Raw genomic sequence first — 22,275 nt, forward strand, 5'->3', positions numbered from 1 at the left:
TCTACAAGAATTGAAGATTAAAAACTAATCTGAGAACGAGAAAATTTCTCGTGAGAACTTGCGACTCAAAGTCTACATGCATGTATTTTACCACGAGATAAAGACTTTTTGTCGAACAAAAGCGACAATAATAAAGTCACTCGAGAAAAAAAAAAGTTGACAGTTTACGGCATGCTCTTTGTTTCTCTCGCCGAAGAGGTCTCAAAGTTTACTGCGCACTCTATTTCAAGAGGGGCCGGATAAATCCTTCCCTTATCTATTCGTAATGTCGTGGGAAAGAGATTGTGGGTCAATTGCTGTTTACTCGTTGCCTGTTCAACGCCAAATTTGGTATTTCAGTGGGGGGCGAATTTCGCGGATATTTCTGGAGTATAAATATCGCGTGATATTTGTGCTCGTCTCGCGCGTTATTTGTACTCTATTAACTAAACCATTCGGCACCTTCGTCAGTCTGTTGACGGTTTACTACCGTTCTATAGTCGAGGACGTCATGACACATTAGGATTAAATTTTACTTCGCTTCACAAAAATATTTGACAATGAAAAACTGCGATAAAATATTATAAAGCATGACACGACGTTTCGACGTTTCCAGAACGTCATTATCAAGTAAACTAAAATAATAAGATAAAAATAATAAAGATGCCCATGGGAACATTGACTTACTCAATGAGAGCCAGTTTAGAATGCTTAAAAAATGCGGCACGAAATGGGATTGTCTTGTTTATGAAATGTTGTACATAAGAACAATAAGGCCCAATTTAAACACCCAGAACGATTCCATTAGGGCTAAACTCTTTGTTTAACTTTTAACGTTTTGTAATTTATTCACCGCTTCATTATATATATGCTCGATTTTATTATTTTAGTTTACTTGATAATGACGTTCTGGAAACGTCGAAACGTCGTGTCATGCTTTATAATATTTTATCGCAGTTTTTCATTGTCAAATGTTTTACCAAATCTTTACTTATTCGAATTCACAAAAATAGCCGATGAATTTGGGAGATCAAATCTAATTGCTCGAGCCTGTTTTTCGTTTTCATTATGAACGCCAATGATGAACGTGCACGCATTAAAGCGTAGGAAAGGAACTTTCTCGCAATAATAATTTCAAACTGACGCTTTGATGATACTTTCAGACAATAGATTCAAGCCTCAGGTGTGCGTTAATTGAAGTATGAAGTATGTGATAATCTTGGAGAGCATTCGGGAAGAAGTTGTTTTTCAGTTGCGTATAGATCAATGTTTACCGCATCTTCCGCGTTCGTCAAACTTCCCGCGTGCTTCCTAAATCGATGAACACATGCTGATGCATGAAACAATGTTCAGGTCTTTCCGGTGGGTGTAAGGAATCCACCTCCCTACATAACAGATTCTGTTAATTGTTAAACGTTTTCGTTGCTCCCACTTTGAGTCATAACATGATTTATCTGGAAGTGTGCGTATGACATATTTGTCACATTAAGTGAAATGCTTAGGATTGAGTATCATCTGAAATGTTGAGGCACCTGAAGGCTTTGTATACCTTGGGTGGCAAAGAAGATGAAACACACTACGGTGAGTACGACCTTTTTCCTGCTTGTGAAGACAGAATACACAGAAACACTTAATTTAATTTGCGTTTCTTCGTTTCTGATAAGCCTTCGATTCCTTCCGTAATCCGCGCTCAGAGCCAGTTAGATTAACTTACTTAATCTAAACACGCAAATCTGTTGTTTACCTTAAGATTCTGCCGTTCGCTAATGCAACAAAATAGAAAATTTATTCCTCAAATTTTTGCATCCGCTACAATTTTGTACTCAAGGCAATGGAGTTGAATTTCAGTTTCTCCTTTTTTTCTTTGGAAACTAGTATTACCCTTGAATTAGCCAGTCAGTGCGATCTTACATCGATTAAAATTGACTAATATGAAGTGTTGAAGTGTTTAGTAATCAGCTTTGCGCGAGTAGAATCGTTCTGTTTGATCAATTTTCAGGCTTAAGATCCCGAATAAAAAACATTTCGAAAATCAAACAGTCGAACTTGGTTGAGCGTTTCCTCTTGACCCTAAAGTTCTTTGCGATTTCATATGGTTCGATTCCATGCTCTCTTACATGGTTGCAGATTACTGATCGTTTATGTTCCTCCACACGTTGATGTAGGTGTCGGCTTGTGAAGCCGACATAATCTGTATCAAGGCTCGAAACGTCAGCTTTTGTAATCGTTACGGTGGCCAATTTACCATTTCAACTTTGTTGATATATCCAAATAATCTGTATCACACAGATCACACTTAAAGAGATATACAACGTTTTGCTGGTTGATAATTGGAGGTTTAAGTTCCTTAACTTTGAGTTCATCTTTTTATTTATTTATTTATCTATTTTTTTATTCGGGACCTTAAGCCAAAATTGAACAAACAGAGCGATTCTATTTGCGCAAAGCTGTTTGCTTAACACTTCGTTTTAATTAATTTTCATCCTTTTCACCGCTTATTTACACTTCATTTTTATACTTTGTTATTAGTTATTAGCTCTATTGTTTATACGTAAATACTTAGCTTTTACCTTCATCCCATTGTTTCAGAAATTGTATATACTCATGAACTCTAACTTGACCGTGGAGCGGTCGAAACGTCGCTCATATTTTTTATCGCTCGTTTTTATCACTAAATGAGTAAAAGAACGGGCGAAAAACAATCGGCGATTGTGGCCGTCAGGTCGAGAAGTAACTCCGGCTATGAATTCCTTTTTCCTTGGGTGACCCCAGCCAATTAAGTTCCGCGCGCACGCTTTGTGGCTCGTTTCCCTTCACTAAGAGTCTGCCGCAAGCTGAACTCAAGGATGATGAAGTATGTATCCGTTGCCTCGAATCAAGAAAATCATGGCCACACACGCACTGATACACAAACCCACGTAAGCTTGTTGTATATGGCGATACTTGGACTGCGGGTTTTCAGTGACGCTGATTGAATTGACTTAACTGAATTGAAGAAAAAAATTATGTCGAAACGAGTTTCTCTCTTCCATTTTGAAGAAAATCTTTCATTTTTAAATTTCGCAGTCTTCTTTCTTCTTTCTCAACTACTATCTCTGTTGCGTTCAGTTTGTCTGCTCCGGCAAATTATTATCTAAAACTTCACCATTGTTTTCTGAGGAAATATGAAACTCCGTTTAAAGCGACTGAGACTATCTTGATGCAACTTCTTCAAAATAATATCTTAAATGAGTGTAGGCAAACCGCAAAGAGGAAACACAAAACATTAAACAGGAAAGAGCTAAGGACTTCCTTTGAATGATCTACGTACGATTACGTCATCTTTCCTAAAGTTTCCTTTCGCCCACATTGCGGCATGTGCTTCATGCATATGGCCAGAACAAACCTACGCTCTCAGTTCCCGAAAGGGCTGTGGAGCGACGTTTAAAATCCTCCCTCTGTGATGCTATGAATTTCCTTCAGTACGAGGGAAACCACCACGAATTTGTTTGATAAGGTAGAAAAAGTAAAGCCCGGAACAAAGGGTGCACAGCAGCTTTTCATGAATTGAACCAAGTACATGAAAAGTTCGTCAAATCAATCAATTAGTAACAACTACTTCAATTTGGAATGCATCAGCAGCCGGTAGCAGCGTTGTTTCCGTTCGGCTCAGCGGCTGAGAACTTTGTCCCCAAAACAGCTTTGTAACGTTTTTTATTCAGTTAACTATTCACGTGCCGAGCCGAATGCAATCATTTCAACGTATTTTAAGCAGTTTCACCTTGAACTTTACTTCGAAAGGCTGTTGGATAATTAATTTAGTTAAGCTTAGGAATCAAATACTCCACTTTTTCAAATTAATATTGGTCGGTCCAAACTCAAATTAAAATTAGCTCATGAAATGTTTGGCTTCTTATCAACGTTACCTTGGAGTCATAAATCAAAAGGGAAAGAATGAGAGAAATTATAAAGAAGATTAAAACGGATGAGAAATAATTAACTTAAAAAGTTCAAGGCTAAAACTTTTTCTCAGATATCCAGACCGCGATGTATATCTTCAATCATCCACGCTGTTTCACAGAGGGCGGCTACCGTTAATGTAAGAAAATGTATAAAACACGTGCTCAGTCAGTGCATTGCTCATAAATTATTGATGAGGTTCACCGATAGGTTAGAGTCATGTGGTTGAAGATTTTTCCAGACGCTGTTATTCTTATCATGTATTATGATGTTTGCAGTGATACAGTTACAAGATACCTGGCGTTAAGCGATGACATGGAAGGTCGGTGTTTAAGACCGTGGAGACGAACAAACAGGGGAGGTCTAATGAGACGACAGAAAATCTATTTTAAGGTTTGGTAAAGAATTCAAGGTCATTTCTTTTATTACAAACCTATCCAACTAAGAGCGTACATGCTAGAAAACCATTTTTTCTCTGGAGTTCTGAGATTATTTTCATTTCAAATAACAAACAAATTCGCCACCCAGGGTAAATTTTGACTCATTTGAGGGGATGTGTCGTTAAAACTAGCTCAATTATGCATGCCAATACAAACATCTCGATATCAAATTCTTTGAAAATGCAAACTGGGTAGGACAAACAGAAAATAGAAATAAAAAGATTCCAGGGCAAATTTAGCATTGATAATCTAATAGTAACACCTCGTTTTGAACAACAAAGTGATTTGATAAAACACGTGTAAATATCAATTCTCTCATCAAGTTTACCCCCCGTTACGGCGACCTGTAGTACATCGATATTTTAAAGTATTATCATATTACTGCATCACCAAGATTTATTTCGCAGTCAATAAGAACTATGGAAAAACTAGGTAAAACTGCAGTTTTTTTTTTTTTTCAAATAAAATTCGCCTTTAATGAGTTCTTAATACCATCGTGATCGTCATCTCCGTAACGAGGAATATTTCTATCTACCATTTACAGCACTTTGTCATGCTGCGCGCTATCACCGAGAGAGAGAAACGCCATTTTAGCCTTTACCAACGGAATCTTGCCGATTCAAACTTGTTTTAATAGACCTTTAAAATGAAGAAATATTTTCAATGTTTTTGCTCAGTAAATTTTCAACAACTTCCCTCAAACATTGTTTCACCTTGACACGTGTTTTTTCACAAAAGCTACCACAGCGTTTTAGGAACCAAATCCCATAAAAAACTTTGAACGTTTCATAAATATTTAACCTAAAATGATGCTATTGTTGCACTATTTGGAGAGTTTTAAAGTACCTGTGGTGATCCAAGCACATGGGAGGCTGCTTGGATACCGTGGAGACGAACTGACGAGGGATGTTGGATTGGACAATAGGGATATTAGTTGGCTCTTCCCCCTCACTAATTCTTTTGAAATCAGTTGAAATAATTCTAGATCCCTTGAGTATTACAATGTAGCAAGGATTGACTGCAGGTGCCAAAGAGACGAAAAAAAATCCTAGGTTTTTAAGTTCGTTTTTCTTCTTCATACAAGTGAAAATAACATATAACTCAGTGAGACCACTGTCGTAAATAGTATCGAATCGACCACATGCGCTAAGTTGCATGAATTTCATAGATTTTTTTAAGTTCTTTTATCTCTTCATACAAGTGATAATAACATATAACACCGTGAGAATATTGTTAAATTTGAAAGCCATATGTGTTTGAAAATAGATTTATACTCTTTCCTATGAAACTCAGAAAACCGTGAGCGCTAGACATATTTATGGAATGTTGTTTCCCAAGTAAAAGCCAGTTATGCATGAGAAACATGGAATATTGTCGCCAATAACAGGCAGCCCAAGTTCCAATGGTGAGATGATCATCTTGCGCAATAACAGTCATGGTGGAATTATAAGAGTTTGTACATGATGGGAAAACCTCGAAATGGACAACTCGCTAAAATGGGTTCTTTTCATCAAAGTAAGCGGTCAGATAACAAGTGGTACGCTGTGGAAGTAAGGTGAGGTACTTTTATTTAGAATTTGACGTATTTTTTTATTCCTCAGAGCGGTCGTAAATATTCCTATACAAACTTTTATAATTCAGTCATGACTGTTATTGCACAAGATGATCATCCGACAGCTGGAGCTTGCGCCGCCTGTGCGCTAATAAAATTTCCTTTGAGTACCTTTTTCACATCGCTTCAAAAAAAAAAAAATGCGAAAAGTAATTTGGAAATCAAAAAAAGATTGCGCATGTTGAAATGATGATTCTGAACAAAACTTTTAACCGATTATAGAAGCTATTTGGATCATTTTGTTGTTTTAGTGTATTGTGATTCATTTTGGCGTAACAGTTATTGACACTAACTCAGTATAGATTACTGAAGACCACGTCATTGCGATCTGCGGATGATGGCAGTTTGGAACTCAAAGAAAAAAAATAGTACAAACTTACAGTTAATTCTACTTTAATGTCCTCATCATATTTTCCATAAGGGTTTCAGAACTCCTCTGGGAGACCAACGATAAGTGTTTTTCAGAATATTGTAGCCAATTCACCATGATGAAAAGACCCACAAAAAACACTTTGGAGACCTACCGTCTTAGCAAGACAAAATGTTCTTTAGAGCACTTCAAGACAAATTTATACAATCGTGCAAATTTCATTAAGGCGGTTTTTCATACCCTTGTGGAAATTCTTCGGGCGAAGGTAGTATTCTCGAATGCTCTTCCAAAATTTTGCTACACGTGGCCTGTTCTTCACCCTCTCTTGTGCAGCCTTTTTCCAAAAACACAATTTGGTTTTCTAGCGTTAAAAACTCTTTACCGGGTGACCCGGCCGATTTACGTTATCAACTTAGTTGATAAAACTAAATTGTCTAGTAATACCCCCCACCGACGTAGCATCACAGTTTCTTCAGAAAATTACCCCTTTTTCCCAAAAAGCCTCATGAAATATTCAATTTAAAATATTGCTATTGTTGCAATCACAGGTTTGAAGCATCTGGAACTACCTGCAGGTTGCAGAACTCATAAACGGAGCGTCTGGCGGCGATGGAGAGGGACTGACAGGAAATGTCACTTATGACAACATGATCCCTAAACCAGCCACCTCTTTAACTCATCCTTTATGATCTTTTGGAAAAGTCCAACTGGATACAGTTAAGATTGAGCGTCAACTTAGGCAACATCTCCAGCATATCAGAGACCTCCTCAGTTCCCCCTGCTAAAAGGGGATCTTCATCGGACAGCTATGGCTGACAACATTTCGCTGACGAGAATGAGGAAAATAAAACAGCAGGGTGAGATTTATAATTCATTGTTACCCATCCTTGAGTTCCACTCAACAGTTTTTTAAAGAAGAACCCTTGCTACGGCTTGTGCTGGCATCTTGAAATACTGAGTCTATCTATATGGCGTGGTAATCTCGTGGCAATCCGTGTGAATGCTTTTAATCCTTAAATATCCTTTTTACTTCTTGAATTTATTCTTGCTCTTTGGAGTTTTTATACCCCTGGAAACTATCATTTCACGTTTTTTATCCCAATCAGCCGCAATTTGAATGCCCCAAACAACCAAACTTTAAAAGAAATTCTATTCATTTTGACACATCCTTATTCCCTCTTGACGTTATCTTACACATCCGGTGTCTTTACACCCTCTTTAACGATTTATTTCCTGTTTTCACCTGAATTAGCTGCTATTTAAATGATCCAAACTAAAAACCAAGAATAAATCTGCGAGGTTTCTCTTTTAAACCAATTGCAATCAGCAAGCATATTGACCGTTTGAAAATGAGTCTAAAACTAGGTTTTGCTGCCACATCAACTTCATCGACCGTTTCCTTCATTCCAATTTAGATTATCAACACAGTTGATAAAACTACACCATCCAGCGTTCCAGTTAAGTTTGTTAACGGAATGGCAGCAGTGTACTTGAGGGTTCATCACCAGCTCGGGAATTTTTTCAACCTTCTTATTTGTTTTGAAAGAGACAACTCAGCAAAGAGGTCTACAAAGGATTCAACATGGGGACTCAGAACTTTTCTTTGTGTCACGCTCGTGACAAGACGAAAAACATCTCTATTTTTTGTTTTCGTGCTTAAAACTTTTCACAGAGGGAATCTAAATGTAGACCACTAACAGTCACCACTAGGCGTCAAGATCTAACCCTATCGTAAGGGGAAACTGCTTATCGACTTGTTCGCCCGCCCTTCTGAAAACAATTGAAGCTAAAAATTTTCTGCAAACTCTGAAATTTCCATTTTTTTAGTTGCCGCTGCCTGGAACTGTCCCAAAAGAAAGGGTAACCTAACTTGGAAAAAGTTTTAAAATTCTTAAAGGACTTCGTGATTTGAACTTTAAGAAAAAGGTAGAGGAAAGCTTTTTGCATTTAGAGGGGGGAGATAGTCGCACGATTAGTTCTGTTTCAGTTTCCCACAATGGTCATCTCTGAATCATTCGATGTTCTTGCCGACTAACTTCGTACAAAATTTATCTTTCATTAGTTGAAGGTCAAGTTGGAGACCAAGTCACCTCAAGCAGAAGTGAATTATCGCGCCAAAAACCACGCTACAGAAACATTGTTCACTTGTGGGAATTCTTACTGGAACTTCTAGCATACGGCCACCAAAGTTCATCAATTATAGCCTGGAACAGAAAGGAGCATCGAGAGTTTGTGCTGAAAAATCCAGAGGAAGTGGCAAAACTGTGGGGTGCCTATAAAAATGTGCCGGAAATGACTTACGCGAAGCTCAGTCGAGCTCTGCGACATTACTACAAGAAGGGAATCATTAAAAAGGTAAGGTAAACTAACATGGTCCTTTACTAAAGATGCCAAACACACTGAGGGTCGTAACTCATGGTATTTTCAACAACGTGTTATTCTTTGCGAGTTGCTGTCACTTCGGCGACACGGAGGACCAAGAAAAAATGGTGTGTTTAAAAATATGAAATTACAATTGTCTGAAAATTATGTTCACCGTCAAGAATGGCGCCAGGCCTGTTCTTTTGATATCACGCTGGGGCTGTGTTGAGTTAGACAGAGAGTGGTTGATCTTCAATCCAAATAGTTCTTACACGCAAAGACTCAACCCTCATAAAATTTGGTAATTTTTTCTTCTTAATTTTCTAAAGGACGGCAAAGAAAAAAAAATCCTAAGTTGAGAAAAGCAATTTAATTAATAAGCAAAAAGTTCTGGAAATGCTTTTGTCGCCGCTTTTTTCCTATTGTAGACGCTGTCTTTGTTCCTTTAGAAGCTCTCACAAAGGCGAGAATATCGATGTCAAAAATCCAAAGGAAAAAAAATGACACATGTAGTCCATTACATGGTGTTTTAAGGAGTCTCGTGCAATCTAAAGCTCTCGTGTTAATTAAATTCTCTTTGCTTTTTCTTAAAGTCAAATAAGAATAAGAATCACTGTAACATGCTAATTAATTCTATTGTAAACTGGCGAAAAAGCTGTCTGTAACACTATACGGTTTCTCTTTCCCATTGGCGTGTATCGATTCGTCTATTTGCTTTTCTTACAAAGGCCTTTCAACTGCCTGTTTAGGGGCTAAAGCATTTGAATTTAATAAGAAATGACTTAAAGATATTTCATGTGGCTAATGCTGCATTTTCTTATCTTTTGTTTTCGTTTCTCACAGGTTGCAGGCCTCAGATTGTGCTACCAGTTTGGTAACTTGCCCTATAAATATGAACCTGGTGTCACAAGGTCTCGCTATCACGGATACAGGCTCAATGAATGCATCCAAAAGCAACTCAGAACAAAAGAGTTTGCATCTTTCCAATCTGTAATTCATGGTTGTCACGTATCGTCGGCCTGTGTTCCCATCAGCTACCCCCTAGGGAAAAGATGCTGCTGCCAGACACCAAGACTCGCGCCTCCTTGTTCGATGATGTGGTTTTCAGATCCCTTACATTCCCTTTCACCTTTTCCCGAGGTCATGTTTCCCACAAGGGTCGATGCAATGAAGCCATTCCTATTGCCTTCTAGTCACAGCCCTTTTTAAAGGAACATGAAGGAATCAGGGTAGCCAACTTATCGGCCAAAAAAAAAAGGTTTTTCTGCTTCATTTTCCCAATCCTGTTTCTTCTTTTCAACAGAACTGCTACGTTTTATTCGTCAAAAGTGTAATGGAAATAAATAAATAAATAAATAAATAAATAAAAATTTACCGATTTATAGTTTTTCGAACTGAATTACGCAGGTGAGCTATTGTCCCCAGGGAAAGTAATGGTAATGTGACTGATGTTACTCGAACTCACGCGAGGGAATGGAAACGGGAAGAGATTGCAGACGTCTTTCACCCCTCTACGCGCTTTTGCGGCCCACTCTTGTCGTTTATCAAACATTGCAACTCTGCAAACGATCGAAACCATAAAAAAAACTCGCGCTCCTTAAGCAAAATACTGCCGAGACAATTTCCAGCCTTGCCCTATTCAAAACGTTTAGTTTGCTAACCGAAATACGCAAAGAACTTCAAGGGAAAATGAAACAAGTTTGAGAGAGATATGTCATTAGTGGAGAAAGAGCGAACAATAGTAGTTTTTTCAGTTTTGTTATCATCAAACTAAAAAGACTTGAAAGTAAGTGCTTAGAACTGAAAATACCATTTCTATGCGTTCAAAATTGACTTTCTTTCAATAGGTCATATAAAACGCCGTGTAGTTTATTCCAGAAGTTTCACATTCTACACAGACACTAGTGGAAAGTTCTTTGATTTGCCTGGAAGACTATTTATAAGAAATAATTTAAATATATTAAGAAATTTGAAATGGTAAATTGGCCACCGTTACGATTGTAAAAGCACAGACAACCCACAATTCCTCCATTCGCTCCGACGAAGGGCTAACGCTCGAAACGTCAGCTTTTATAATCGTAAAGGTGGCCAATTTAACATTTTAACTTTGTTGATATATTTAAATTATTTCGTTACCCCCACCGACGCAGCCCCAAACAGTTTCTTTAGAAACTATCAGCATTCATTATTTATAAGAAAATCACGTTTAATGGTTGTATTCAACCCTTCGAATCGCAAGGACTCATTAGGAATTCTCTTTACGGTCTGCCATAGAATTCTTATGATGTCCCTTCGGAGAATTTTATGTTGGATCAGCTAATAATCCCCTAATTGATATTTTTCTTTATTCTCGTCACTTGTTTGCTTGATATCATATTAATAATGTAAGGAAGTTGTTTCTTTGTCACTCACGGGAGAAAACGGCTCAAGTTAAGCCTCCTGGAAAATTTTTTTTTATTGGAGGGGTGGGGTAGGCGGTTTTGGACGTCAGGTAAAATACCGCTTCATAAAAAAAGATGTAAAATATACATTGTTAGTGATTATTTAGTCTTCGACAAAAGGCGACAACGGAAGAGATTATTTGTTTGCTCGCTTACGCACAAGAACCAAGAACCGTAAGACTTGGAGCCGGACTAATACGATAACGAGTTACGTATGATGCACGATCCTTGCAGTAGAGAGCGCTATTTATGCAATAGCGAAAATCAGACCTGAAAAAATTCAGGCCTGTACGGGATTCGAACCACTGACCTCTGCGATACTAGTGCAGCGCTCTACCAATTGAGCTAACAAGCCAACTGGGAGCATGCCGTTAAGTTGATTCGTAATAAACCCGTGATGATAAATCAGATACAATGAATACTGCGAGGATCGTGCATCATACGTATCTACAACCGCAGTTCAAAATATATGAACTTCATATATTCATTGTGTAAGATAACGTTTCTCGGTGGTTATATAGGTTTTAAGTTTTATTTTGTTCAGCTTTATTTTGAATTGCATACATCAAAAGATAGCTATTTTGATGATTAAAAATTTGTCCCTTGACAATCGTTTGAGGCAACTCGTTTTATTACTGGCACCGGGATAGACTTAGCTATATTCAGTTTATTTCGCTTCGGGATAAGTACGGGGGGGATCGTAGTTTTCAATTCATTTCTACAAAGGTTTGAAATATTGCGTTTTGTTTGGTTACCAGGTTCTTCTGTCTCTCGATTCGCTTGAGTGGTATCGGCAGATATGGGCACAAGACAAGGGGATACACATGTCCCTTGGGAGGTGTGGGTAGGGGAAAGTGTTGACTGCCCAGATGAAGACGAGAATACTGACTGTTCACCTTTATGTGATGCACACTTATCAGATGACATTTTCTCTCGTACTCTGTCGCATGTACTCGTTTGTCCTTTTTGGTCACTTGACTGTGACACTCTTGGTTCATATTTGTAAGGTAGATTGTCAAACTTGTACGTGAAGGGTTGGCCAGGAACCTGCGAACATGAAATAGATAAATAGAGAAATAAAAAATATATATATACATGTAGATACATCATCAGCCTGACATACGTACAATTTTACAGTTTTTAAGAATGATAAAAAATGAGTCGCCCAATGCGTTAAAAAAAAAATGAGTCGCCCAATGGGTTAAAAAAAAAAAAATGTACTTCGTGATTACTAGTACCAGAAGTGAGCTCACAAAGTAATTTGTTCTCATAAACCTGATCCAAACCTTTACAAAGCAGTTTGCAGGTTCAGCGTAAGAGTTGTGCCGGGCAAACACAACTCTGTGTTTGACGCAGTTTCCGAGATACAAAATGCAGTCTAAAATGTTCTAGAGATAAAGCTAAACATTAAAGGTGACTATCGATAGCTGATCTAATGTATAAAACAAATATATTTATTTTACTGATAATAAGATTTAAAAGTTTCATGTTAAGCAGAAGATACAACCCTTGCAGCTGGCTTCTCTTCGTTAAATCTTTGCCACGAATGCGCCCTTTTTTTTCCACTAAAAAATAATTACAATATCGAGCAGAAAGGTGACGAGAATAAAGAAAGAGATCAACTTGGTAATTCGTATTTCATTAAACGCCAAATTCTCTGAATTACTACTATGAATGGTCTATGTATGGTAAGGAGAATTGCCATTGTGATCTTGGGAATGAAAGAGTAATGTTAAGGGCACATAAAAATTGAGAATGGATAAACAATGCACAACTGGCTCTCAAAATAGCAGTCATAGTTTTTCGCATCTGTTGGCCAAGTCTAATCCCCCGACACCGTTTGTATCAAAATTCATGTGTCACAGTCTGGTAAACGAGATGCTGTAAAACATTTTATTTTAGGTTAACCCCTTCAACTGACTCGTGAGAGGTACAGTGTAGTTGCCTTTTTTTTTTTTAAAAAAAAAAAAATTAACTGAAACTTAAATTTAACATGGAAAGGTTTGTCAGTTTAGGGACTGGTGGTACTACCATTGGAAATTGTTACTCTCTATCATGGAAAAAACATCTTCGTGGTGTCACAGAGCTAAAGGGAAAGTCAAGAATTGGTTGATCCAATATCCATCCACTGCACCGAACATTTACCATAAGATTCCATGTACTATTCCTTGTTATTGCTCATGGAATGTAGTTGCTCACTTAGTTTCCCAGTTACGTGGTGATTCCAGGTCACTGCAAAAGTTTGTCAATTTGAGAGTAGATACCGACTGTACCATATTACAAATTCGCCACTCAGGGTAAATTTTGACTCATTTGAGGCGATGTGTCGTTTACACTAGCTCAATGCATGCCAATACAATCACCTCCATATGAAATTCTTTGAAAATGCAAACTGGGTAAGACACTGACAGTTAAATAGAAATAAATAGCAGTTTGTCAATTTGAGAGCAGATACCGACTGTACCATTACGTAGTCCTTGTAAATACAGCAAAAGTTATATATTGGTTCATTCCTTTCAAAATTTTAACTCACTTTACCATGGGATGCATTTCATTCAATCACACCCTTATAGAAAAGAGCTGATTACATAAGTACACTTGCAACTCATTGTACCAGGCCTGGGGATTCCTATCCTCTAAAGCTACGATATGAACCCTATGCTCTACGTGTTCCATGCTACAACATGCTTAGAGATTACAAAGGTGCAACAGGTCATAAAGTGAATTAATCAAACATCACATTGTTCACATAGCCATCAACAACAAACAAATGAATTACTAAATTATATTACATTAATAGCCATATCATATCTATGGGGTTAAATTTCTCAAATTCTTCCATGTTTTACTAGGCTTATGGCTAAGTTAAAAAAAATTGAGACGGAAATATACATTTACATGGGGAACATAGTTACTCAGTTTGGTAAGAATCGGGCAGCAATTTGTTGTAAATACAAAATATTATTAATTATCAATAGATTATTTTTGTATAAATACTCTATAATTAATTTCAATATACAAAGTTGTTTATGATGAATAAATCATATGCAACCTAATTGAATATATAGTTGGCATCTTTAATATGGAATGTTGTTAGTATGGTTTACTCTGGTATGAGAGCTGGTGTAACTACCAATCTTGTAATCTTGTAAGTAATGTTGTGGTGTGAAAAGTCGCAAATGGTATTATCTATTCAGTACGGAAGTATTATTGTTGCTGTAGAAATAAATTAAAAAAAAAAAAAGATTAGCAGCGACAACAAAGGATACAGATACTAATCTTTGTTACATTTACAGAACCATACATTGCCTGGTAAAAACAAGCAATGCTCTCTCTACAAGGTCTATTTTGGTATGACCAAGCAACTGTTTCTGCTGACCAAGTAAGCTTCAAAATAATCATTTATGGTAACGAGTTAACACATTCATCAGCTGACAATACTTGATGACCATACTAACCTTTTGAACTATTCCCTGGCCATAATAGAACCGTAAAGCTCGACCGAGTTTCTTATAATTCATTCCCTGCCTTCGTTTAACCAGACCCCACCTTCTTGCAACCTCCTCAGGTCTTAACAGTTTAAATTCTTGAAATTCTCTTCGACTCCAATATATTATGGTTCTTAAATCATCGTTTGCCAGGAGATCTAGTAAAAATTCCCACAAGCGGATGGTGTTCTTATGCCGACGTTTTCTTCCCTCTGACTTTCCAGTTCCATCTCTACGAGTTGATTTGTTCGTCAGTTCGATTTCCAAAGGTGACTCTGTGGCTTCTTTGCAAATAGCAGTGGTTTAGAGAATAAGAGAGAGACAAGAACTTAAAATCAGATTTATTTCATTTAATTTTGCTTTTATGTTGGAAGGCGCAGCATCCACACTGAAATCGAAAATGGAAAAGCTGTGTTTGCATGAGTCATTATCATTTTAGTTTCATTTGGAGCTCTTTTTGGATAATTTTCATCCATCAGATGATCACTTGTAAAGAGAAAAATCAGCTTAATCATGATTATCTAACGTCAAGATTGAGTACCCGGTTTCATTCGATTCTGCGTCACCATTAAATAACTGCAGTCTTTCTTTTGTATGTCTTCACACGCTCATTCTGAGAACAATACGCAAGCCACTAAAATTCGGCTAAAATTCGGCTAAAATTCGGCTTACATTTGGCTAAAATTCGGCTAAAATTCGGCTTACATTTACGGCTCGGCCTACGACACTGAGACGTGTGCCTATTTGTTAATTTACCATAAGTCTAACGAAAAACGTATTGTGGTTGTGAATGATACTATTTATGAATGACTGATAGAGCACTTTATTATTTAATGGAAACTTAGACTGTTCGTTATTATTTCACTCAGCTAACGACAATGAATTATCTCAACTTGATTTTTCGGGAAGCTCTCAACCTGAAATTCGGGATGAATCCCTATTTAAAATAGCAACAAAGTGATCTGTTTACAAGTCTGAAAACAAGCTTATTTCATTAATTGTTTATACCAGCACTTGTTACGAATGATTAGCCAGTCATGCCTACCATCCACAAAACTTGTGACAAGTTTTTTGAAAAGCTCTTTAAACCTTTTAATTTTTCCTCCTAAATCGTTATCTTTTATGATACCTGAAAAGGATATGAATGCAGCGAATATTCATTTGTTGTTCTTGTGAAAATATTTTCGCGAGTTCTTTGTAATATCTTTGGGCGTTCTGCACGATGTATCGAGTCAAATGCATTATAATCTCCGGTAAAGCAGAAAGAACTCTCCGCGTATTTAAGAATTAAACCTTAAAAATAGTTTCTAGAGCTAGAAGGTCAGTTGTTAATTTTGAACGCCTCAAGTATTCATTCGGTAAAAAAAAATTTAAGCAAAGTTTTACCTGCCGTTGTACACGCCATTTCGGCTGACCCTCTACCGTCCCAAGGGGGTGTCGTTCCTCACTCACTTTCACATGGAAACGAAACGGACTACAGCTGAGGAAGAAGTTTCAGCTCTGCATATTTAATTTCAGTTAACGATATTTGCATCTTGCAGCTCTATTTAACCATGACTAACAACAAAGGAAGTTTCATGGTCTAAAAAAAGGAATATATATACTTCCTCTCGAAATTTGACGGTATTATTTTCCTCCAGGGACTTCCGGTAGCAAACACGGCGTGATAGACGAGAAAATTTTGTCATCCAGAAGGTTATAAAATAAATCGCAGAAATAAGATGGCTTTTCTTCAACTTGACCTTCAAATTATTATGAAAGATTTTTTTTTCTGGTATGGTTTTCATATTTGTTTATTGGGAATCTTACCGAACCGAAATATTTGCACGGTCTCGGAGGTCGTGATCTTCACCTTAAGGCGCTTTTCAATAGCGCAGTGTCCTGACCGAGTGATCTTCGAGCAGTGAAAGGGATATTCTGAGGTAAAAGAAAATATAATGAACTTTTTCCAAGTATTATTTGGCTTTGAATCCTTTTGAACAGTGAAAGAGAAAGAAAAAGATTTAGAGCCGAAAAAAAACAATAAATAGGACCGGAAGCCGGAAGCTGGACACCGGATGTTGTTTCATTCAAATTGCCTTTGGAAGTGAATAACAATTGTGAAACTCATACCAAAGGTTCTGCAGCAGTTGTCTATCCTTCCGGAAGCACAAGCACTAGCTTTCAATGTTATTTTACTCAGTATACACATTTGAGGAGAAAGCTGTCGGGCTGATACTGACTTGACTTATTTGTGTTGACTGCGCAGCACTGGGTATGAGAGAGGGGATGATACTCTTTCCCAGAGGGATGTGGACACGTGACAGTGTTGACTGCTCAAATGAAGACGAGAATACCGATTGTTTACAGAAACAGGACGTAGATTTATCAAAAATACTTCGTTTTGTTCTTGGTCGCACGAACTCAATTTGGAATCTTTATTTCTTGCTTGTGAAACTTCTGGCTCGTATCTGTAAAGTAGTTTATCGAACTTGTACGTAAACTGCTGGCCAGGAACCTACGAGAACATGAAATTAAATAATCTATAGATGAATTATGAAATAGATGGCCAGAAACGACTGATATCCTCAGCTTGTGACTGAAAACCATTCCTTTATGTCACAATAATAACTTCACCATAAATTTACTTACGATAGCTGTCTTGAGAGTTCGTTTCAAAATGTGTACGAAGACGATCGAAGTCTAATTTACTTAATTTTAAATCAACCTATGAAACAATTTTCATCATGTCAACCTAAATACGATCCAAGAAGCCAAGTAGCAAACACCAAAATCATTAAAACCAACCAACCACGATATGATCCAGAACTCAAGTAGCAAACGACAAAATTATTATAACCAACCAACCAACGTGACGATAAGATCTATGAACTCAAGTAGCAAACACCAAGATTACTACAACCAACCAACCCCGATAAGATTCATGAATCAACTCAAGTAGCAAACGCAAAAATTATTACACTAGAAGAAACACTTGGAAATGTCTATATGATAAGAAAGTCATTGCACCATAATTTTACCAAACACCATGCATGCCAACTGGCAGAAACCATGTACAATCTAGTATATGCAGTAAGATTCTTCAAACATACGACAAATGGAAAAGCATATGTACTCTCTAAAACTTCAACCGTACACTGCATTTTAAAGACTTAAATTGAGCAGTAGCGAGAATAAGATGGTAATGAAATGCACAGCTTTGACACAGACAACAATAACTGACAGTAAAAACGCTCTTATGAGCATGAGATGGCACAATGGAATGCACAATACATCGGTACATTGCTAAAATGGCACAATGCAATGCATCTCTTCATACTTCTCAAGGACTATAGTTAGGTTGTGGCAGAAATAATTTTGCTCTTCAAGGACTATACTTAGGTTGTGCCAGAAATAATTGCTGGGCTTTGCCACTTCCATTTTTTCAACTTCCGGTTCTTTAGTCAGATGGCTTTCGCCAGCTTTACATAACAACAGTGAGTAAACTTGGGTTACCTAGCTTAAAGTAAGTGAATCTATCTCTCAGTAAATGACAGTACCAACCTTTTGAATAATTCCCTTGCCATAATAGAATCGTAAAGCGCGACTGAGTTTTTCATAATTCATTCCTTTCCGTTTTCGTAGCAGACCCCATCTTCTTGAGACTTCCTCGGGTCTTTTGAGCTGAAACTCTTTCAACTCTCTCCTGCTCCAGCAGATTATGGTACACAAATTGTCATTGGCGATAAGCTCCAACAAAAATTCCCACAGGTGGATAACGTTCTTGCGACGATGTTTTTTGACTTCTGAATGTTTACCTCCGTTGTTTGATTCGTATGCCACCGCGATTTCTAGATCTGTCTCTGTACCCTGTACTTTCATAGCAGTGGTTTGTTGAAATACAGAGAAGAGAAAGAAAGAGTTATGTTAATATCATATATTTTTTCGCCTTTTGAATCCTAACACTGTTTCTTTTGAAAGCTTTTATGTTTGAAATGGACACTAAAACTGAGTTGAATACGTTCTAAAGTAGAAAGCAAGTACACCCCTTTCTGCTATCGCACCATATATCCCTATAATGAACCTTTAGTAGATGATTGTGAAAGATTAAAACTCGGTCCTTCAGTCCTCCACTTTCAAGGTGGAGAGGAAGATCCGGCAATCTGTTTCGAAATTTCCCGAAGTACAGCTCAAAGTTCTTTCAAACCAAACCTTAACCCCAGTTTTAGTTCTCAGGTTTAAGAGGGTACTAGTTTCCTAACTATTCAACTCCAACGAAGCTTGCTATAAAAGCCCTGAACATACAGTTAAGAGCCATCTGCTTGAAAGAAAGATCGAAAATGACTAAAGATGACAATTGACGCAGTTTTACACCTGTTGAAGAGATCCAAACTTAAATAAATACAACAAATGTTTCGTTAAGCTTGCGTCGACGAGTCCAACTTCCAACTTTCTCTATAAAATTTATTTGACTCAATGAGAGAAGCATCTATTTTAGACGAAGTAGATTTCTACAGATTATTGAGCGATAATGACGAACTCATCAGAACATAGTGTAAATGTCAGTGAGAAAACTGAAAATAATCATGATATTGTTGCAAACAAATTTGCCTTTTATTCGTTTATAACGTTATTATCGTCATCATCATTACCTTCACGGCAGGTCTTCATTACAGGAGACAAACGATTATTATGCTGAACACACTTCTCCACAATAAACAACTCATTTCTCTTCGATCAACAACCACAAAATTTGCCTGTTCAACTCAGGATAGCTTGCCTTACATCAAACGCTTTCGGAGTGTAATTAACTTTAAGAAAAATTATCTTATTCTATGCCGTCACAAACTTGTTAAATCTCACAAAGAAATTGTAAGCTTATTTAGATTTGCTCGTATTGAAAATGTTGTTCTTTCTAGAGGCTTCATTTGCTCCTGGTACACCTGTTCCTCTTCAGGAGAGGATATAGCTCTTCGTGAACGCCTTTTTTTACGCTTTGAATATTTCATAAAATACTGAACCTAAACCATGATATCAAAGATAATGAAACGAACTTGATATGGATACTTTTCAAAACTTAACTATTATACTGTTACCACAATAATACTTTTGTTTATTGCACGATTCAACCTCCAAAAAAAAATAGACAGGGATTACCGAGGAAATAAAACATAATGCATCTCAACTCTACCATAATATCTCAATCTTATTTCATACGAGAGCTGCACAATCACTATTTAAACTGCACTGCAACAAAAGAGCCTGGCATGAGTCATCCTTTTGGTTTCTCTCCGCAGGATGAGTTGTCATCTCTACTAATTTCATTCTCCAGGGGCTTATTTTTGACTTACTTGTGCACAAAACAGATAAAATCTTTTTTTCTTTGTTTCCCTCTAATGAGTGTAACTTTGATCAAACGCCACAGTTCTTCAGAATAATATACTTTCATTAGCCATTGATCACAGCCGTGGACAGCGAACAAAGTTCATTAAAGAATGGTGGAGCTCCAAACTAACACTTTTACTCTATTACAATGAATTCGTGAGTCTTACGAGGGTAGAATCCTTAATCTAAAATCTAGATTTGCATCTGTGATAACTCAGTTCTGAGAAACTGGTCATTAGATCTTTGGTCATTATTGTAATTTACTTTTAAAATGAACAATAAAACATTGTAAATTTGAATTGAAACTATAGAAATGTTGGCTGAGTTCGCTCTTGCTTCCGCTCGGTATGTTTAGTTGGTGCTCTACATAATTGAAGGTTTATGTTGTCTTGTGTTAGTGTGATCCCAAATAAATGGCGCTAACCTCTTATCTGTTTACAACTCAAGCAAAAAATTAGTATGTATGGTGAATGATATAACTCAACCAGCGAATTATACAAATGATAAAGAACTGTTGTGTCGCTTAACTCGAGACACAGCTTCGTGACACTTAGTCTCAAACTTTCGACTTAACTTTAAACGAAACGAGAAGGTAGCACCATTTAGAAGCAACAGCTCTCTGTTTGTTCAAATTTTTGAGAAAATATTCTTTGGTTGTGGTTTCCAACATTTGTTATTATAATTATGATATTATATCAACCAGCCATGCGTGTCCACGCAACATTAGGGGGAAAGCTTTCTCATTAATCGTTTATAGTGACTTTGTTAGCATCGAAAGAGTCTCCATGTGGAGGATGCCATTTCGCTTGCTGTTCTTAGGTAATCGGTTACTAATTTTAGACAAGTCATCGCCCACCAGTATTGAGTCAATACTTTACTATTTACATTCTCTTTCTCGGCTAAGACGACCTACCGAGTAAAATCTGAAATAATTCATCGATATAGGTAAAAAATTATGAACATAAGTAACCCACAGCTCGGGCTCAATAACTTGTTTTGGAAGTGAGAAATCAAAAAATAAAAGAACAGTCTACCTGCTGTTTGTTACGCCATTTTGCGTGGGAGTCAACAGTCAGTTGGGCGTCCGGTTATTCGACCACTTTCACTTGGAAATGAAACGGAAAACTGGAGGACTTTCGGCTTTACATGGGTTCTACTCATAATGATAGCTGCACCTGGAAGCTTTTATAAGCATGACTAGTGCTGCAAGGTAAGTACTATCAATGTGTATAAAAATTTATTCACTTCCTCTCGACATCTTCCGGTTGGAATCATATCAGGCGTGACAGCCGAGAACGTTCTGTTCCGTCACGCAGTAGGTTATGAATTATAGTTATCAAAAAAAAAAAAAGGGAAAGAAAAGAAAAACAACAGCTTTCAAAAGAAGTTTAATCGGCTTTTATCGATTGTGGGATTTAATTCAAAGCTATCAGCTCTTAAGGCCCTGCAGGAAATGCAGTCGTATTTAGTTTGAGTTAATCTCGCTGTAGTAAATACTCAACTGGGAGGTCGTGATCTTCACCTTCTGGTAGCAGAAGTGTAAAGTAATAAACAACACTGAACTTTCCCCCATGTTTTATACTGAGTGTGTGTGTGTGTGTGTGTGTGTTTGTGTGTGTGTGTGTGTGTGTGTGTGTGTGTGTGTGTGTGTGTGTGTGTTTTTTTTTTTTTGACTGATGGGTATCGCCTAGAAAAGCTGGTTATAATTTTCACCTCAAGGCGCTTTTCAACACCGCAATGTCCTTAGTCCTGAGGGTGTCCTGATAGTGTCCTGACCGGGTTATCTTCGAGCATCGAAAGGGACATTCTGAGGAAAAAGAAAAGAAAATGAACTTTTTCCAAGTATTAACTGGCTTTGAATCATTCTGAACAGTGAAAGAGAAAAAAAAAAAAGAATTAGAGCCGAAAGAAGCCAATGATTAGGACCGGAAGCCGGAAGCTGGAAACCGGATGTTGTTTTATTCAAATTGCCTTTGAAAGTGAATAACAATTGTGAAACTCATACCAAAGGTTCTTCAGCATTTGTGTATCCTTCCGGAAGCACAAGTTTCCTGTTTATCGTGATTTTTAAGTGAAGCACAGTGTAACAGGCTCCCTTATAAAATACTAAAACATGCTGCGAAGCGGTTTTTCTTTATCTTGAAGAAATCATCCAACTAACAATGCAAAGTAAGGTTGTTAGTGCCACGTTCCTTTTGGTAGGGAAGAGTGAAAATCGCAGCTAGAAAAAAATGGGAAAGTAATTGCTAATAATTCTCTACATAGCTATAGTTTGAAGTTC

General features: G+C 37.3%; 2 protein-coding genes and 1 pseudogene across 5 annotated transcripts; 1 reads left to right on the forward strand and 2 right to left on the reverse strand.

Annotated features, from left to right (window-relative positions):
• The first annotated feature begins 1,194 nt into the window (after positions 1-1,194).
• On the forward strand, positions 1,195-10,071 carry LOC111325065 (uncharacterized). The gene is made up of 5 exons (XM_022928774.2): positions 1,195-1,560; positions 4,197-5,913; positions 6,889-7,197; positions 8,403-8,695; positions 9,545-10,071. Exons 3-5 carry the CDS (start codon positions 7,149-7,151, stop codon positions 9,908-9,910), a joined length of 708 nt encoding a protein of 235 aa, XP_022784509.2. The 5' UTR covers positions 1,195-1,560; positions 4,197-5,913; positions 6,889-7,148; the 3' UTR covers positions 9,911-10,071.
• Positions 10,072-11,655: 1,584 nt separating this feature from the next.
• LOC111325057 (uncharacterized) lies at positions 11,656-16,860 on the reverse strand. Of its 3 annotated transcripts, XM_088761516.1 has the most exons (4): positions 16,743-16,860; positions 16,017-16,110; positions 14,601-14,914; positions 11,656-12,189 (listed from the first exon to the last, which is right to left on the reverse strand). In XM_088761516.1, exons 2-4 carry the CDS (start codon positions 16,033-16,035, stop codon positions 11,731-11,733), a joined length of 792 nt encoding a protein of 263 aa, XP_088617642.1. In that variant the 5' UTR covers positions 16,036-16,110; positions 16,743-16,860; the 3' UTR covers positions 11,656-11,730. The 3 variants fall into 3 exon arrangements, with proteins under 3 accessions (XP_088617642.1, XP_022784500.2, XP_022784499.2); XM_022928765.2 differs by having other exon boundaries at positions 14,601-14,911; positions 16,017-16,761; XM_022928764.2 differs by having other exon boundaries at positions 16,017-16,761.
• LOC111325059 (ETV5-related protein Ets96B-like) lies at positions 16,805-18,491 on the reverse strand (annotated as a pseudogene). Its single transcript, XR_016001951.1, has 2 exons — positions 18,174-18,491; positions 16,805-17,127 (listed from the first exon to the last, which is right to left on the reverse strand). The product of XR_016001951.1 is annotated as an ETV5-related protein Ets96B-like (transcript).
• Positions 18,492-22,275: the final 3,784 nt, after the last annotated feature.

Source organism: Stylophora pistillata, chromosome 5 (genome assembly GCF_964205215.1).
Source record: "Stylophora pistillata chromosome 5, jaStyPist1.2, whole genome shotgun sequence".
Taxonomy (NCBI): Eukaryota; Metazoa; Cnidaria; class Anthozoa; order Scleractinia; family Pocilloporidae; genus Stylophora; species Stylophora pistillata.

Bases quoted from the DNA above. Each gene is read 5' to 3' on its own strand.
- LOC111325065 (XM_022928774.2), top strand. From the start codon at position 7,149: ATGGCTGACAACATTTCGCTGACGAGAATGAGGAAAATAAAACAGCAG. The intron at 7,198-8,402 runs GTGAGATTTATA...ATCTTTCATTAG, and splicing joins GAGGAAAATAAAACAGCAGG to TTGAAGGTCAAGTTGGAGAC. The intron at 8,696-9,544 runs GTAAGGTAAACT...CGTTTCTCACAG, and splicing joins AGAAGGGAATCATTAAAAAG to GTTGCAGGCCTCAGATTGTG.
- LOC111325057 (XM_088761516.1), bottom strand. The intron at 12,190-14,600 runs GTTAGTATGGTC...TCATGTTCGCAG, and splicing joins GCCAGGGAATAGTTCAAAAG to GTTCCTGGCCAACCCTTCAC.